General features: G+C 41.6%; 1 protein-coding gene across 2 annotated transcripts in view; it reads right to left on the reverse strand.

Moving 5' to 3' along the window:
- STRA6 (signaling receptor and transporter of retinol STRA6) overlaps window positions 1–19,295 on the reverse strand; it is a 37,658-nt gene that overhangs the window by 12,357 nt on the left and 6,006 nt on the right. For both annotated transcript variants that reach the window (XM_070762624.1, XM_070762625.1), the window contains exons 2-7: window positions 16,102–16,250; window positions 10,045–10,123; window positions 6,044–6,129; window positions 5,736–5,875; window positions 4,405–4,571; window positions 1,751–1,876 (exon numbers count right to left, since the gene is read on the reverse strand). In XM_070762624.1, the coding sequence (XP_070618725.1) occupies window positions 1,751–1,876; window positions 4,405–4,571; window positions 5,736–5,875; window positions 6,044–6,129; window positions 10,045–10,123; window positions 16,102–16,202 (699 nt within the window). In that variant the 5' untranslated portion in view covers window positions 16,203–16,250. The remainder of the gene's footprint in view (window positions 1–1,750; window positions 1,877–4,404; window positions 4,572–5,735; window positions 5,876–6,043; window positions 6,130–10,044; window positions 10,124–16,101; window positions 16,251–19,295) is intronic.

The following is a 19,295-nucleotide window of genomic DNA, read 5'->3' on the forward strand; positions in this document are numbered from 1 at the left end:
ATATTGCTATTTTACCCTGACAAGGTTGCAAAGCTGCTTTTCCCGGCCTTCCTTCCTGCATTCTCCCTGTGATTTTTTTTAAAGCAATAAATAAAACGAAAGAAATAGGTCTGATTCGTGCCACCCCTTAAAAATGTCTCTCATAATCTCCATCTGCTCTGCGTGAGCCGTGATAACAGTTGCAAAGGTGCTAATTACATGGCTGCGCAGATGCCCGACCACATCTGGTGTGAAAAGAAGAAGAAGAACGGGGCTGTCATTCTGAGAATTATGGGAAAAGAGAGAAAGATTGGGCACACAATCAGAAATCTCTCTCTCTCTCTCCCCCTTCCACCCTCCCTCCCTCCTTTCTCCTTCCTTCCTTCCTTCTTTCTTTCCTTCCTTCCTTCCTCTCTGCCTCCCTTCCTGTCTTCCATTTCCCTTCCTTCCTTCTTTCCTTCCTTCCTTCCTTTCTTCCTCCCTTCCATTTCCCTTCCTTCCTTCTTTCCTCCCTCCCTCCCTTCATTTCTTCTTTCCTTCCTTTCTTCCTCCCTCTCTCCCTCCCATCTCCCTTCCTCCCTCCCTCCCTTCCATCTTCCTTCCTTCCTTCCTTCCTTTCTTCCTTCCTTCTTTCCTCCCTCCCTCCCCTCCCTCCCCTTCCTTTTTTCCTTCCTTTCTTTCTCCTTCTCTCCCTCCCATCTCCTTCCCTCCCATCCTTCCTTTCTCCCTCCCTTCCTCCCCACATCCATCCCTCCCTCTCTCTCCCCCTTCTCTCTCTCTCCGCCTCCCTCCCTCACCTCCTTCTCTCTCCTTCCCTTCCTTTCATCTCAGGTATAAACGGGTGGATTTGATGAAACCCCAAAACCTGCACACAAACCTCCAGGCGAAAGGCACCAAAGCATTCCTCTGGCTATTGTTGGCTTGCAAAGCAGGGATTTCTTACACAACACTTCGTGGAGATTACAACACCACTGCGCCAACAGCCTGCTTTCTTTTTAATACAACTGCACAACAAGGCGTCAGTTGTCCTCTAAAGGAGGGACATTAAGATTCAAATCTTCTCGGGTTGAGAGGTTGGGTTGACACAAATAAATCAATGGGAGGTCATTAGGGGATGGAAAAGCAGATTTAAAAGAAAACAAACAAACCCACAACTCTCTTTCCTACATTTTTATGTACTTCATAGAGGTAGTTTTTGGTTTACAATCATTTGTTTGGTGAATATTCGATGTGAAAACCGATTGTAAGTCAGTCTTTTTTCAGTGACTTTGTAAGATTGAATGGTCTCTAAATGAATGTTTGTAAGTCAAAGTCTACCTGCATAAAATAATATTTTAGAATAGGGAAATAATCTACTACAGTGGTTCTCAACCTGGGGATTGGGACCCCTTTGGGGGGAGGGGTCAAATGACCGTTTCACAGGGGTCACCTAAGACCATGGAAAAAGACAAATTTCCCATTGTGTTAGGAACTAAAGCTTCTATTCTGGCGCCTTGGAACGTATTTTTACAATCCGACCAATCAGGTATTTACAATGGGGATGTCCCTCTGACCTTTCTGCCAATGAGCTTCAAGCTCTGTTGGGAGAATTGACGCTCGACTTATGGTTGGGGGTCACCACAACATGAGGAACTGTATTAAGGGGCCACGGCATTAGAAAGGCTGAGAACCCCTAGATCAGTAGCAGGAAATGAAAGCCGGGAGTCTTTTCCCATTGTGGCTTATTGTCGCCTCACTTTGAGCTGGAAAGGGCGATGTCGAGATAGGTTACCTTCTCCGCCGCCATCTTGCCGTCCCTTCTGAAGCTCTCGGCCAGTTTCATGGGGTACCAAAGGCTCAGCATGACGAGGCACAGAATGATCGGCAGGTAAGAAAGCAGGGAATAATATCTGTAGATCTGAGAAGAAAGGAGAAGGAAAAGGACAGAATAAAACAGCTGCCACTGAGGACGGAGGGGGTGAATTGTACATTGTATTGTATTGTTTATTGTGAGCCGCTCCAAGTCCGCAGAGAGGGGGCGGCATCCAAATTTAATAAATTTTATTTATTTATTTTATTTATTTATTAGATTTGTAGGCCGCCCCTCTCCGTAGACTCGGGGCGGCTCACAACAATAACAAAGACAATGTAAGAACAAATCTAATAATTTAAGAAAACACTAAAAACCCCATTATTAAAAGCAAGCATACACACAAACATACTATGTATAGAAACATAGAAACATAGAAGACTGACGGCAGAAAAAGACCTCCTGGTCCATCTAGTCTGCCCTTATACTATTTTCTGTATTTTATCTTAGGATGGATCTATGTTTATCCCAGGCATGTTTAAATTCAGTTACTGTAGATTGACCAACCACGTCTGCTGGAAGTTTGTTCCAAGGATCTACTACTCTTTCAGTAAAATAATATTTTCTCATGTTGCTTTTGATCTTTCCCCCAACTAACTTCAGATTGTGTCCCCATGTTCCTGTATTCACTTTCCTATTAAAAACACTTCCCTCCTGGACCTTATTTAACCCTTTAACATATTTAAATGTTTCGATCATGTCCCCCCTTTTCCTTCTGTCCTCCAGACTAGACAGATTGAGTTCATGAAGTCTTTCCTGATACGTTTTATGCTTAAGACGTATAAACTGTATAGGCCCGGGGGAGATGTCTCAGTTCCCCCATGCCTGACGGCAGAGATGGGTCTTAAGAACTTTATGAAAGGCAAGGAGGGTGGGGGCAGTTCTGATCTCTGGGGGGAGCTGGTTCCAGAGGGTCGGGGCCGCCACAGAGAAGGCTCTTCTCCTGGGTCCCGCCTATTATTATTATTATTATTATTATTATTATTATTATTATTATTATTATTATTATCTTGGTCACAATCCCTCAACAGCTAGTTTCCAGATCCCAGAGATTGTGTTTTATGGCCCCAAACTCTCTGCCACAGCCATGCAATTGGTGGGTGAATTTGAAGAGCGGGTTGGGTCTCTCTCTCTTGCAAAATCCCCTGTGAATTGCTTCGAGATGGAAAGCTGCAAACAAAGAGGGTGGATTAATTGCTCTCCACCCCTTCTTCAGATCCTCTGGAACTCCGAGGGGGTTTTCTTGGCTGATTCCTTCCTTCTGCCTTTGGAGGGACTCAAAATATGCTTTTGTGTTAATTACAAGCTGTGCACATAATTGCGTTCTGCCATCCTTTTTGGAGGCTAAGAACACACTGCAGTGCGTGGGAAATCCAGAAAATTTGCTGCTTCTATAAGTCAAAGTATTCGCTTTGTTCAACGTACAGGTAACCAATGATTCCTGGTCTGAAAACCTCACCAGATATATTCCTGACAATTTGCTCCTTAGATAATAATAATAACAACAACAACATTAAATTAAATTAAACTAGATAAATGGTCAAAGCAATGGAAACTGCAGTTTAATGTTTCCAAATGTAAAATAATGCACTTGGGGAAAAGGAATCCTCAATCTGAGTATTGCATTGGCAGTTCTGTGTTAGCAAAAACTTCAGAAGAGAAGGATTTAGGGGTAGTGATTTCTGACAGTCTCAAAATGGGTGAGCAGTGCGGTCGGGCGGTAGGAAAAGCAAGTAGGATGCTTGGCTGCATAGCTAGAGGTATAACAAGCAGGAAGAGGGAGATTGTGATCCCCTTATATAGAGCGCTGGTGAGACCCCATTTGGAATACTGTGTTCAGTTCTGGAGACCTCACCTACAAAAAGATATTGACAAAATTGAACGGGTCCAAAGACGGGCTACAAGAATGGTGGAAGGTCTTAACCATAAAACGTATCAGGAAAGACTTCATGAACTCAATCTGTATAGTCTGGAGGACAGAAGGAAAAGGGGGGACATGATCGAAACATTTAAATATGTTAAAAGGTTAAATAAGGTCCAGGAGGGAAGTGTTTTTAATAGGAAAGTGAACACAAGAACAAGGGGACACAATCTGAAGTTAGTTGGGGGAAAGATCAAAAGCAACATGAGAAGATATTATTTTACTGAAAGAGTAGTAGATCCTTGGAACAAACTTCCAGCAGATGTGGTAGATAAATCCACAGTAACTGAATTTAAACATGCCTGGGATAAACATATCGGACTTTATCGATCACTGGGATTCATGCGACAGAAGATGGTTCTGAAGGTATTCTGGTCCGATGCCATGTAGGACTTTATATATTATTAATCTGAAGCAATTAATATTAACCCCCCAATTAAAAAGCCATTTCTGTCTTTTTTTATATTCAGAAGGACATCCTGGGGACAACTTCTGGAGAAGGTCTGAAGGCCAACCACATTTATTAAAAATCCAAAATTTCAGCCCCAAACTTCTCCAGAACCTGAAAGTCTGCAGGCTTCAGGCAAGACAGTTGTTCCTCTGTTCAACTCCCGTTCAGTTTCTCCCCATCAGCCTCTTTCTTCTCTCTCTTTACCTTAGATGACTGAGGACATTCCACCTTCTGCCAGATGTAGAACACACAGTGACACCAGGACAGAAGGCAGCCAAGCAGGTATCCAACTCTGCGCCGAACCGTAGCACATGCCAGTAAAGGATAGTAGAAGGCAGGGTAGTAGAACAAAGCCAGCATCTTCCAGTACTCTAGTGAAGGAGATCAAAGAGAAGGACCAACGTCAAGAGCCCAAGTATTTCTGCAGAAAGACTTGTGGACAACACAAATGAAAGAGTTGCTAGGATTGCCATGACCTCTGCTAAGGGGGACTACGTCATCTGATTTCCCACAGGAGGCAACTCATGGGACATTTATTTGTACAACAATGACTGTTGGCCAACAGACCTTGGATTGGTTCATTCTTTCCGAGGTGAGTAAAATGAGGACCCAGATTGTTGGGGGTAAACCACTTAAAGAGGGCTGTAAAAGCACCATGAGCGGTATGTAAATCTAGGTGCTATTCCTTCCTTCCTTCCTTCCTTCCTTCCTTCCTTCCTCCCTCTCTCCCTCTCTCCCTCCTTCCCTCCCTCTCTCAATCTGTCCATCCATCCATCCATTCATCCATTTCTCTCAGTGGGTTAGAAAGCAGCATTGCAGGATAGATCTGCCCACTGCCAACAGTTCAATTCTCACCAGGCTTAAGGTTGACTCAGCCTTCCATCCTTCTGAGATGGGTAAAATGAGGACCCAGATTGTTGGGGGCAAGAGGCTGACTCTGTGAAACCACTTAGAGAGGGCTGTAAAAGCACTGCGAAGTGGTATATAAGTCTAGGTGCTATTGCTTCCTTCCTTCCTTCCTTCCTTCCTTCCTTCCTTCCTTCCTTCCTTCCTTCCTTTCCTTCCTTTCCTTCCTTTTTTCCTTTCTTCCTCCCTTTCTTTCTTCCTCCCTTCCTCCCTTCCTTCCTTCATTCCTCCCTCCCTCCCTTCCATCCTTCCTTCCTCCCTTCCTCCCTCCCTTCCTTCCTTCCTCTCTGCCTCCCTGTGGGTTAGAATGCAGCTTTCCAGGCTAACTCTGCTCACTGCCAACAGTTCAATTCTTACCAGGCTCAAGGTTGACTCAGCCTTCCGTCCTTCTGAGATGGGTAAAATAAGGACCCAGATTGTTGGGGGGCAGGAGGCTGACTCTGTAAAACCACTTAGGGAGGGCTGTAAAGCGCTGTAAATCGGTATATAACTCTAGGTGGTAATGCTATTGACCTGTCTTTGACCTCAGCTCCTCCAATTCTTAGCCAACAAAGCTACCTTGAAAGATGGGGGACGATGCTAGTTTAGAGAAGACCCCGTCTTCATATTGGGAAATCCTTGGAGATTACCTCGATTCTGTATGTAAGAGTTGGAGATGAAAGGCAGGGGGTCCTTATCCAGTAGCAGAACACACAACGAAGAGAAGAGGATGCCAAAAACGGCAATGGCCAATCCTTTGTTCTGCGTTTCTTCCAAGAAATTCATAGGGCTGGGCAAACCAACAAAGAGAATGCCAGAGAGGAAGAATAAACAAAAGGAAAGAAAACAAAAAATTAGTTCTGCAAATGGAATCCCTCTGACGGAAAGCTTTGAAGATAATACGCTCCAAAGTTGCAAAGCGAAGCGTTCCACCAGCCAGCACGAAAAGGGTTAGTACCTCAATAGTCCAGGTGCTCCATTCCAAAAATCCGGGTAGAGTTTCTTCCTTTTCACCAACAGCGAGAGAATCAAGAGTATGACTAGCTGGAAGACAAGACCTTGTGTTTACACACTGCCCGATTCCTTACACAATTGAAGTTATCCCTCGGTTTTTAAACATGAAAAGAAAGATGCAATAAAAACAGAGACAAAATATATTATATTTCTAAGGTTCTCCATCTCCCTAATGACCCAGACTTTTATTATATAGCTATCATCTATCTGTCCGTCCATTCATCCATCTATCTATCTATGCCTTTCGTCCCCTGTCCAATTGTCTTTTCTTTCTCTCACTTATCATATATATTTTCTTTCTTTCATATATCCTCTCCTCTAAGTTCACTTTACCCTTATATATATTACTACATGTCTATTTTTCTTCCTATGTATTTGTGTATTGGACAAATGAATAAAATAAAAATAAAATAAATATCTATCTATCTATCTATCTATCTATCTATCTATCTATCTATCTATCTATCTAATTTATCTATCTATCCCATCTTTCCTTCCTTCCTTCCTTCTTTCTTTCCATCCATCTGTCCATCCATCCATCCATCCATCCATCTATCTATCTATCTATCTATTTTATTTATTTATCCATCCCATCTTTCCTTCCTTCCTTCCTTCCTTCTTTCCTTCCTTCCTTCCATCCATCCATCCATCCATCCATCATCTATCCATCCATCCATCCATCTATCCATCCATGAAGTTTCTTTTCACAGATTCCAATTCCATTTCAATTATAAATTCTTCCATAAACCCACCCAAGTGGCCAAGAGCATTTTGAAATATAAAAATGGTTTTATGCCCAGCCGTATTTTGGATCGGGCCATCTGCCACGCTGCATGTAGGGGATTTTGCAGTGTTTAAAACACAGTCCTAAACTTTCTCAAAACTGTAAAACCATATCTGGCCACACTCCCTTTCCAGCAGATGAACATTTCAGCAGCTGTCAACAAGGGATAGTAAAAGTGTGTGTGTGGAGGGGGTTAACCCCACAATTCCACTACATGTACAACATTGGCAGCAATTCTTTTCAGCTGCTCGTGGTGGGGAGATAGTTGTTATGGCAACACAAACAAAGACAGCCAAAGAAACCTGGAACAGAAATGCTAAAATGCTACACTGTTCATTCTTGCACAATCTGGGCTCTAGCCTACTTCACAGGGCTGTTGTGAGGATGAAAAACAAGAGGTGGTCGTGGTGATGGAGGGCTGATGGTAGCAATTGAAAGTGTTAGTCAGCCAGTCAGAAAAAAATGCAATAAACCTTGTTACGGACTGATGTGTGAATCCAACAAACCTGGATGGTCACAAAGCTAACCGTGGCTTATGTTAGAAAAGATTATCAGTTTAGATCTGGTTTATATTTGGATGAAAAGCTAGGAGCTCACTTCGATAAATAATCCCTTCCTTCCTTCCTTCCTTCCTTCCTTCCTTCCTTCCTTCCCTTCTCTCTCCATCTTTCCTTTCCTTTCCTTTAGAAACATAAAAACATAGAAACATAGAAGATTGACGGCAGAAAAAGACCTCCTGGTCCATCTAGTCTGCCCTTATACTATTTCCTGTATTTTATCTTAGGATGGATATATGTTTATCCCAGGCATGTTTCAATTCAGTGACTGAGGATTGACCAATCATGTCTGCTGGAAGTTTGTTCCAAGCATCTACTCCTCTTTCAGTCAAATAATATTTTCTCATGTTGCTTTTGATCTTTCCCCCAACTAACTTCAGATTGTGTCCCCTTGTTCTTGGGTTCACTTTCCTATTAAAGACACTTCCCTCCTGAACCTTATTTAACCCTTTAACATATTTAAATGTTTCGATCATTTCCCCCTTTTTCCTTCTGTCCTCCAGACTATACAGATTGAGTTCATGAAGTCTTTCCTGATACGTTTTATGCTTAAGACCGTCCACCATTCTTGTAGCCTGTCTTTGGACCCGTTCAATTTTGTCAATATCTTTTTGTAGGTGAGGTCTCCAGAACTGGACACAGTATTCCAAATGTGGTCTCCCCAGCGCTCTATATAAGGGGATCACAATTTCCCTCTTCCTGCTTGTTATACCTCTAGCTATGCAGCCAAGCATCCTACTTGCTTTTCCTACCGCCCGACCACACTGTTCACCCATTTTGAGACTGTCAGAAATCACGACCCCTAAATCCTTCCTTTCCCTTCCCTCTTCCTTCTCTTCCTTTCCCTCCTCTTCCCCTCCCCTCCCACCCTCCCTTCTGAATGTGGTTTCTTATGTCCTTAAATTAATGCTTTCTTTAAGGCTCATTGAAGGGAGCAAAGCCCCAGGGAGATGTAATTTACGTTCCTGGCTAAATAAGCAAGTTAGATATTTGCAGCTAAGGTTTAGTATCAAATTCACAATCTCTTTCAGTGTTTCTGAAGCTTGGCAGCTTGAAGACGAGCGGTCTACCACTTCCAGAATCCCTGTAGCTGGCTGGGGAATTCTGGGAGTTGAAGTCCACACTTGTCTATTTCATGGATTGGTAGATGATACATTCCAATCAGCTTCACAAATGTTGTGCAAGATACAAGGGTCGCCCAGAAAGCAATGCAACACATTTTTTTCTCAGCCTACAGTAATGTTAAGAATGCAAAACTTTACTTTATTTGAATTGTCAGAAGTGCGTGTGTAAATTTTGCATTTCTTCAGACATAGCTGCAGCAGTGTTTCGAAATGGCATCTGTAAGTGATGTATATTACAAGCATGTAATGTGTCGTCATTGAATTTCTCACTGTGGAGAAAGAAACTGTTGGGAACATTCACAAACATTTGTGTACAGTTTATGGAGAATCTGCAGTCGACAGAAGTACGGTTAGTCGCTGGGTACAGAAGGCGAGGCCATTAGATGTGATTCGCACAGAGCAGAAATGGCTTCGTGACCAGAACAAGGAGTGGTACCGACAGGGAATACACAACCTTGTGTCTCATTGGAGGAAGGCCATAGAACGGGACGGAGATTACGTGGATAAATAGGGAGTGTAGAAGAAACATCATTCTTTCTTGTGTGTAAGTTTCATTGTGTTCAATAAATAATGGTTGAAGAAAAAAAATGGGGTGCATTGCTTTCTGGGCGAGCCTCGTACAGTAATACCTCGTCTTACAAACGTCTCATCATACAAACTTTTTAAGATACAAACCCGGGGTTTAAGATTTTTTTGCCTCTTCTTACAAACTATTTTCACCTTACAAACCCACGGCCGCCGCTGGGATGCCCCACCTCTGGACTTCCGTTGCCAGCGAAGCACCCGTTTTTGCGCTGCTGGGATTCCCCTGAGGCTCCCCTCCATGGGAAACCCCACCTCTGGACTTCCGTGTTTTTGTGATGCTGCAGGGGAATCCCAGCAGCGCAAAAACGGGCGGTTCGCTGGTAATGGAAGTCCAGAGGTGGGGTTTCTCAGCAAGGGGAGCCTCAGTGAAATCACAGCATCGCAAAAACACAGAGGTCTGGAGGTGGGGTTTCGAGGACTTCGGTGTTTTTGCGATGCTGCGATTTCACTGATGCTCCCTTTGCTAGGAAACCCCACCTCCGGACTTCTGTTGCCAGCGAAGTGCTCATTTTTGCACTGCTGGGATTATCCCCTGTAGCATCGCAAAAACACAGAAGTCGGGAGGTGGGGTTTCCCATAGAGGGGAGCCTCAGAGGAATCCCTGCAGCACAAAAACGGGCGCTTCGGCTGGCAAAAGGGGTGAATTTTGGGCTTGCACGCATTAATCACTTTTCCATTGATTCCTATGGGAAACATTGTTTCGTCTTACAAACTTTTCACCTTAAGAACCTTGTCCTGGAACCAATTAAGTTTGTAAGACAAGGTATCACTGTAGTTTGGATATTGCTCCTTTCTCTCTATAACTCCTTTGTCCCGTTACCTCTTCAAGAAGTGCCCCACAAAGGCCAAAGAGACTCATCTCCAAACTTGTTTCCCCCCCCCCTAAAATACTTACAGAAACGGGAGCCATGCCGCAGTGATAGAGGTCGAATGGGATGGTCAGTTGGCAATCGGGATTAATGCCAGAAGCCATGCTGCAAGAAAGTATCAAAACAATTTAAAAGTGTTAAGGCCACACTTGGAATACTGCATTCAGTTTTGGTCACCACAATGCAAAAAGGATGCTGAGACTCTAGAAAAAGTGCAGAGAAGAGCAACAAAGATGATTAGGGGACTGGAGGCTAAAACATATGAAGAACGGTTGCAGGAATTGGGCATGGCCAGTTTAATGAAAAGAAGGACCAGGGAGGACATGATAGAAGTGTTCTAATATCTCATGGGTTGCCACAAAGAAGAAGGAGTCAACCTATCCTCCAAAGCACCTGAGGGTAGAACACGAAGCAATGGGTGGAAACTAAGTCTAAAGAGGGCAGGGAAAATATTTACTGACCCCTCACATCCTGGACACAAATGGTTTCAACTCCTACCCTCAGAATGTCGCTACAGAGCACTGCACACCAAGACACAAGAACAGTTTTCCCCCGAACGCCATCACTCTACTTTCTACTAAATCTGCACTTCTATTCTACTAGTTTTTCTCATCATTCCTATCACCCATTTCCTCCCATGTTGACTGTATGACTGTAACTTGTTGCTTATATCCTAAGATTTTTATTAATATTGCTTCTTCATTGCTTATTTGACCCCTATGACAATCATTAAGTGTCGTACCACATGATTCTTGACAAATGTATATTTTATTTTATGTACGCTGAGAGCATATGCACCAAGACAAATTCCTTGTGTGTCCAATCACACTTGGCTAATAAAATTCTATTCTATTCTATTCTATTCTATACAAGGAGAGAAGCAACTTAGGACTAAGGAGAAATTTCCTGACAGTCAGAACAGTTAATCAGTGGAACAGCTTGCCTCCAGAAGTTGTGAATGCTGGAAGTTTTTAAGCAGATGTTGGATAACCATCTGTCTGAAGTAGTGTAGAGTTTCCTGCCTAGGCAGGGGGTTGGACTAGAAGACCTCCAAGGTCCCTTCCAACTGTGTTGTAAATCCCACATACATATAGTTCCTCACTGAGACAAACTCAATAGTTTAAAATAGTGCTTTAAAAGTAGACATTAGAAGCATTGGCTTCACGGAAAGCATAGAAAATTAAAAGGAATAATTATAGCAACCGAAAGCAACCCCAAAGCCCATAATAAGCCAAAAAGCTTGACTTGGAGCAGAGATTAAAAGCGCTAATATCTGTCATGCGGTTTGTTGGATTTACGAAGATGGAGTAGCATGGAAATGTAACTGAAGGTGCTTATTAGAATAAATCCAAACAAGCAACAGATTTTCTAAGACACAACTGCTTTTGTGGCACCGTGGTAATTTAACCCTGCTGTTCTGTTCGGGTCGTATGCGACCCGAAGCCAAGTTTGAGTCCCTGTAAAAATTTTTCCCTGCATATCTGAAACTTGAAATTTCATGACTTTTCATCATTTCAGGGGTTCTCTCTATGAGAATTTTTTTGGGGGGGTGGGGGGCTTAGTTTTTGCTGAGCAAAAAAAGTTCCTAATGTTATGTTCGGGTCACATACGACCCGGACCGAAAACACTTCATTTGAAGTGCTTATGTTTGGTCAATTTGAAAACTTTTTTCACTTGGAAAGTAGTCTGAACATTTCTGCACACAATGATATGAAAATTGAAATGAAAAAAATAATCCTTATTGGTTTATTTTGCACATAAATGTGCCGCCCCCCCCGTTTTTGTGATTTTTTTTCAATTTATGGATAGTTTTGCTTGCAAAATCCATTCTATTTTACTGGAGTTGGTGTGGGATTGGTAGCTTGAACATTTCTGAATATAAGAAAAATATAAAGGAACTGAAAAAAATGATTCTTACTGGTTTTTTAACATCAGAAATAAGGCCTCCCCCCCCCCCTCGGCTGCTTGCAATCATTTTCACTTTTTATTTTTTTATGCTCCAAATCCGAAATATTCTTTAAAATCTTAGGCATTCATTTACTCAATTTAACAATGCTGGTCATCAAAAAATATTTTTGGGGTGGTGGCTAATTGTTTTCTGGGCAAAAAAAAATCATAACTTCAAATCTGTTTCTGTTCGTATATGACAGGACCAAAAATATTTTTTTTAGGTACTTGAATTTAATCTTTTTGAAAACTTTTTCAACTGGAAAACTAGTTTGAACATTTATGAACATAATGATATGAAAATTGAACTGGAAAAATTGAGACTTATATTTTTATTTTGATCAAAAAGCCCCTCCCCCCATCCTTTCTGAATTTCGTGTCAATTTATATTTTTTAAGGCTACAAATCCCTAAGGAATTTTCCCCCAAAAGGTTTGATATACTAAATTGAACATTTCTGAACATGAGAAAAATATAAATGAACTGAAAAAAATGGTTCTTATTGGTTTATTTTTGCCACAAAAGGGCCACCCCCCCGGCCTTGCTGTGTGCCATTATTGTCACTGTTTATACATATTTGTCTATAAATATTTGGAATATCCTTTTGAAAATCAACCACATTGTAGCCAGATAACTAATTTTATGAAAGAAATCCATTTTACTAAAAAAAAGTATGTAAGTTTGAAATTAACAGCATAATTTTTATATAAATTGAAATAAATTTATATGCAAAATAAACCAATATGCATCAATTTTTCCAGTTCAATTTTCATATCATTATGTTCAGAAATGTTCAAGCTACAAATCCCACACCAACTTTAGCAAAATAGAATGCATTCTGCTAGCAAAACTATCCATAAAGTAAAGACTATTTCACAAAAACGGGGGGAGGCACATTTATGTGCAAAATAAACCAATAAGGATTAATTTTTTCAGTTCAATTTTCATATCATTGTGTGCAGTAATGTTCAAGCTACCAATCCCACACCAACTTTAGTAAAATAGAATGCATTTTGCAAGCAAAACTATCCATAAATTGAAAAAAAATCACAAAAACGGGGGGGGCAGCACATTTATGTGCAAAATAAACCAATAAGGATTAATTTTTTCATTTCAATTTTCATATCATTGTGTGCAGAAATGTTCAGACTACTTTCCAAGTGAAAAAAGTTTTCAAATTGACCAAACATAAGCACTTCAAATGAAGTGTTTTCTGTCCGGGTCGTATGTGACCCGAACATATCACTAGGAACTTTTTTCGAACAGCATACAAGGGTTAAGAGGAAGTGGGCTTTTTGGGGGGGGGTTGAAATGTCTCCCCCCCCCTGTTTAAATCCAGCAAAAAACCCTAAAAGCACAGGTAGTTTATCAGCCTGGTGAAAAAAACAGCTCTTTGTATGACTTTCCAAAAAGAGTTGGAAGCTTGTGGGTCGACCAAGCTTGAACCTGGATAAAGTTACAGCCTTTGAAGGAGGTTTTCTGAATTTAAAAGCTCGCAAGGAGAGAAGCAACTTAGAACTAAGGATAAATTTCCTGAGCGTTAGAACAGTTGATCCAGTGGAACGACTTGCCTCCAGAAGTTGTGAATGCCCCAACCCTGGACGTTTTTAAGCAGAAGTTGGATAACCATCTATCTAAAGTAGTGTAGCCTAAGCAGAAGACCTCCAAGGCAGGGGTGGGTTCTAAATTACCTTGCTACACGTTCGTTTCCTCTTGCATCACGTGGGTGCAATTTATATGTCAGGATAGAAACATACAAACATAGAAGACTGACGGCAGAAAAAGACCTCATGATCCATCTAGTCTGCCCTTATACTATTTTCTGTATTTTATCTTAGGATGGATATATGTTTATCCCAGGCATGTTTAAATTCAGTTACTGTGGATTTATCTACCACGTCTGCTGGAAGTTTGTTCCAAGGATCTACTACTCTTTCAGTAAAATAATATTTTCTCATGTTGCTTTTGATCTTTCCCCCAACTAACTTCAGATTGTGTCCCCTTGTTCTTGTGTTCACTTTCCTATTAAAAACACTTCCCTCCTGGACCTTATTTAACCCTTTAACATATTTAAATGTTTCGATCATGTTCCCCCCTTTTCCTTCTGTCCTCCAGACTATACAGATTGAGTTCATGAAATCTTTCCTGATACGTTTTATGCTTAAGACCTTCCACCATTCTTGTAGCCCATCTTTGGACCTGTTCAATTTTGTCAATATCTGGATGGCATGAGATGGATGGGCTTGTCCCATCGTTGACTGGAAGCCAAGACAAGGAACAACAGATTTAAATTATGAGGAAGACAATGTGAGTTGGACAGCAGGAAAAATTCTTAACAGAGAGATTCTTTCAATGACAGAGCTAATACCCTTGAGAGATTGTGAGTTCTTTGGAAGAGTTTAAACAGAGGTGGAATAGTCATCTGTTGGGAATGTTGTCAGAATGGATTCCTGTAAAGGGGTTGGGGTTACATCAATATTTCTCAACCATCAGGCATCATGTTGGCTGGAGAATTCTGGGGATTAAAGTTGAGGAACACTGAGGTAGGGGTAGGTGACCTTCAAATTAACTCCCAACTTTTGCATTCTAGCATTCTGTCATAAATGAATTAATAGCCAGGGATGCAAACCAACCAAAAAACAGCAAAGCATCAAAGCTTCCTCTGTGTTTTACACCCCTCTGAGTTGGAGCTGGGAAAGCGAAGAATGTTTCAATTCACCCTCGGCTGCTTATGCACCATTAATCCGACTTCGGGGCAGAATTAGTGAGTTATGTTAGAAATGCGGATATTTAATCCCATCCGAGGGCTAACTGCTGAACTAGCTACGGATAGAATCAAGCCCCTTTCCCTACACCCATCTTAAATGCCTGGATTTCTTTGGGAAGCTCACACAGTATTAACCATGAAATATCCATCGCTTGATTTGTGTAAATACGAGACACGTTTTCCTAACAGCTAGCAAACCCAGCGAGACCCTCTTCCCTGTTTTCTGAAAAATACTTCCAACCAACGGACCAGGTTACTTCTGAGACCACCTTCTGCTGCACGAATCCCAGCGTCCGGTCAGGTCCCACAGAGTTGGCCTCCTCAGGGTCCCATCAACCAGATAATATTGGTTGGTGGGACCTAGGGGAAGAGCCTTCTCTATGGGGGCCTCGGCCCTCTGTAATCAGCTCCCCCCAGAGATTTGCACTGCCCCTCCCCTCCTCGCCTTCTGAAAAAGTTTAAAGACTCATCTATGTCGCCAGGCCTGGGGTCATTAGATCTTCCTCCCTGACCAAAGAGTGTTTTAGTGTGTTTCACGGAGTGAGTGGAAATGGATGTTTTTAATTACATTAGAATTTTTTAGGGTTTTTAATTATATTAATTGGATCTAGATGTACTATTATTTTTTCTTTGATATGTTGTGAGCTGCCCCGAGTCCCCGGAGAGGGGCGGCATACAAATCCAATCAATCAATCAATCAATCAATAAACAAACTAAATAATAATAATAATAATAATAATAATAATAATAATAATAATAATTTATTAGATTTGTATGCCGCCACTTTCCGAGGACCTGGAGCAGCTCACAACAAACAATACAATATTCAAATCCAATATTAAAAACAATATTTTAAACCCTTATTAAGAACAACCATGCACTCCAAACAAATCATACATAAAAAGGAACAGCCGAGGGGTATATCAATTTCTCCATGTGACATAGGTGGGTTTTCAGGAGTTTACGAAAATCAAGGAGGGTGGGGGCAATCTTAATCTCCGGAGGGGAGTTGATTACAGAGGGTCGGGGCCGCCACAGAGAAGGCTCTTCCCCTGGGTCTCACCAGACGGCATTGTTTTGTCGACGGAACCCAGAGAAGGCCAACTTTGTGGAACCTAATCGGTCGCTGGGATTCGTGCGGCAGAAGGCGGTCCCGAAGGTATAAACCAACAAATAAACTTGTCAATTATCAAACTGGATTTCCAAACAACGTTCAATGTTGCACACGAATATTCCCAAGCCCGGAATGGTTTTTAAAAGAATATTTATAAACACTTTACCAAGAGGAAGTTTTAGAAACAAACCTTACATTCTGGGAAGTAAGGTGATGCAAAGATAAAACATGGGAAATAAGTAGCATTTATACTCACTCGTTGGGGTTTCCCATTTGTTCGTATATGTACCAATTATCTTCATCTGCGTAGTTGCCGGTGAGGGCTAATTCATCTGTTAGCAGCTCTTGCGAAGACATTTTTTTCTCTTTTCTTTAATTTCCCAGGCAATCCAATCTAAAGAATGTCTTTAAAAAAAGAAAAGAAGATATTTTCTGAGATGGAGAACCAATCCTTCCCAAAATTTGTCCTGTAGCTGATACACTTTGCTGGTGAAATTAAAAAAAATAAACTTGGCCCAGCTCTTGGTGTTTCATACAAGCCTCTCGGTTTCCTTCTGTCTTTAAACTGCTTTTCAGCCTATTTTTTTCCCTACCCCACTAAGAATTTATCCAAAGTGACTTCATCCTCTCTGAGCATTAGATGAGAACAAAGGAGGAACAGAGGTTGGGGGTTAACAAAAAAAAGAAAAAACCCAACAACAACTCAAACCGCACTACACAAACCAAACTAAGACTCCTGAGTTGGGAAAGGCCGTGCCCAGAACAAGGCGATTAAAGAAACTACAGATTTATTTAGCTTGGTTTCTCCCCAAGACTCAGCCTAAGGAGATGAAAAGCATTTGGAGAAAAAAAATCAATTTTTTTGCTCTTTACACCTATTTGAATGGATGCTTTTAAAAAAAATCTTTTTTGGAAAAAAATCCAAGGGAAATAGTACAGTGGTACCTCTACTTATACCCGTATATAGGATAAGGCCTGGGGCCATTAGATATTGGGCCCTGGCTGATGAATGGGATGTATGTTTGATTGTTTGAATGAATGAGAGTGATTGATTTTTAAGAAGCTGGGATTTTAGACTAGTTAGTTTAATTTTAAAATGGGATTTAGGATATTTAGTTGTTTTCTATATGTTGTACGCCGCCGCGAGTCCTCGGAGGTGTTGTGGTTAGCTCTGGCCCTGCTCCTGCCCCAAGGACTGTGGATGTGGGGGAGACATCCACATGCTGCAGGCCTGTTTTGCCCCCGGTGGAATCTGCTGATGAAGGCTCCTCTGACCAAGAAGACATGAGTGACAGGGAGGAGGAGAGTGGGGCAGACAGCTCAGAAGGAGATCAATTCTCTAGCTTCTCCTTGGATTCGGAACAAGAGTTAATGATACAGCCATGCATGCGGAGAGCGATGCATAGGCAACAACAACTGAGAGATTATTATAAAAGAAAATGAGCCCACCTGTGGTTGGGTGGGGCTGTGGTCATTAGTGAGGCTGCTATAAATAGCAGCCTGTGGGTTTGGCCATTGTGGAGGATAATCTGATCGTTGTGTTTCGTGCCTGCTTTACTGACTTTGACCTTTTGTGTGCTGATTTTCCCCCGCTTTGAAACTAAACCAGAGCAAAGTGTGTTTCACTTTGTGAAAGAAGGACTGTGAATTGCCTCACAGCTGCAAGCTAAGTATCTCAGAACTGATAAGGGACCTGTACAAATTACCAGTTTGTTTGGAGATGAGGGCTCTTTGCTATACCAAAAGAGGGCTTAGGTTAAGTGAATTTTCATTATAAAGAACATTGTTTTGAATTTTGAAACGTGTGCGTGTCTGAAATTTGTACCTGTGAATTTTTGGGAGGATTCTACCAGAGAGCCCGACAGAACAGGAGTGGGGGTGGCATATAAATCAAACAAATAGATAGATAGATAGATAGATAGATAGATAGATAGATAGACAGACAGACAGACAGACAGACAGACAAACAAATAAATGTGTGAGTGAGTGAGTGAGTGAATGAATGAATGAATGAATGAATGAATGAATGAGTGAATAAATAAATAAATAAATAGAAAAAGGAGAAGTTAGCAAATACAAATCATGTAAACAGGAAAATATAGGCAGCTTCTAACCGTATCTTACACCATCTGGTACTTTTCGGTCTTGGGACATTGTTTCTTGTGTATTTTAGTAAGCACAGGGGTTTTCTAAAAGTTGGTGAGATGTAATAAGGGGGAGTTAGTTGAAAGGTCTTAAATGTTGAAATAATGATGAATGTGAAATAATAACGAATGTGAAATCATGATTAATTTGTGATCTTCCTCAATGGCAAGAGAGATGCCGTCTCCCAATTTATTCCACTAGTTCTGAATAAAGACAAGAGGAGCCCCGACAGGAAATTGTAGACTCCCAAAGGAGAGACAACACACAAAACCAGATGAGAGGATTAGTGCTGTGTTGCAGCCTGGCCTTTCAGCTCCACCTTAGTTTCACCCAAAACCTGATCTCTTTGCTCCTCTGCCTGACCTCCGCTGGGAAAAGCCAAAGCTTTGATGGGGTGACAGCAAAGGGAGAGATTGATGACTGCAATAAATATTATTCATTTCTCCCGCTCTATCACTCCCCGGGGAGCGTTTTTTGCTACTTGCCCAAATAAATAGAGCCAGAGAGGAGAATCAGGGAAGGTTAAAGGGATGGGAGAAGGGAGGATGGAGTGTACAACATGTGGCTTTTAATCAAAATGATAAAAGATCAGTTTCCGGCTGGGGGAATTTCACTCAGTGGAGCTAGAAACATAGAAACATAGAAGATTGACAGCAGAAAAAGACTTCCTGGTTTATCTAGTCTGCCCTTATAGTGTTTCCTGTATTTTTTCCTAGGATGGATATATATTTATCCCAGGCATGTTTAATTTCAGTGACTGTGGATTTACCAACCATGTCTGCTGGAAGTTTGTTCCAAGCATCTACTACTCTCTGCTCTCCCTATTAGCTCTGCTCGGAGTTGCAAGAAAGATTAATGCATGATAGCAGTCTTCCAATATCTCAGGGCAGTGATGGGCTGCCAATTTTTTTACTGCCACACCGTGGGTGTGGCTTATTTTATGGGTATGGCTTGATGGTCATGTGACCGGGTAAGGAGTGGCTTCTTGGCCATGTGACCAGGTGGGAGTCGCTTGACAACCATGTGACCTGGCCAGGGTGGCTTAAAAGTCATGTGACTGGGTGGGAGTGGCTTACCCATCAAGGTAAGTTTTCAAATAGGTGCTTGGGCTCTTTTTCAGTTATTTGAATAGCCACAAAAAGGACAAATCATAGGCAGCATTATTTGTCGAGGAGCACAGTCACATTTTAAGATTTTGCACTGAACCCACGAGGTTCAGTATGATAACAGATTAGGCAAGTAGCTCAATTTTCCTGAATTGCTATAAAAATTCCGTTCTAGATGATGATGAAAATCATGAAAGCA

Source organism: Erythrolamprus reginae, chromosome 10 (genome assembly GCF_031021105.1).
Source record: "Erythrolamprus reginae isolate rEryReg1 chromosome 10, rEryReg1.hap1, whole genome shotgun sequence".
Classification (NCBI taxonomy): Eukaryota; Metazoa; Chordata; class Lepidosauria; order Squamata; family Dipsadidae; genus Erythrolamprus; species Erythrolamprus reginae.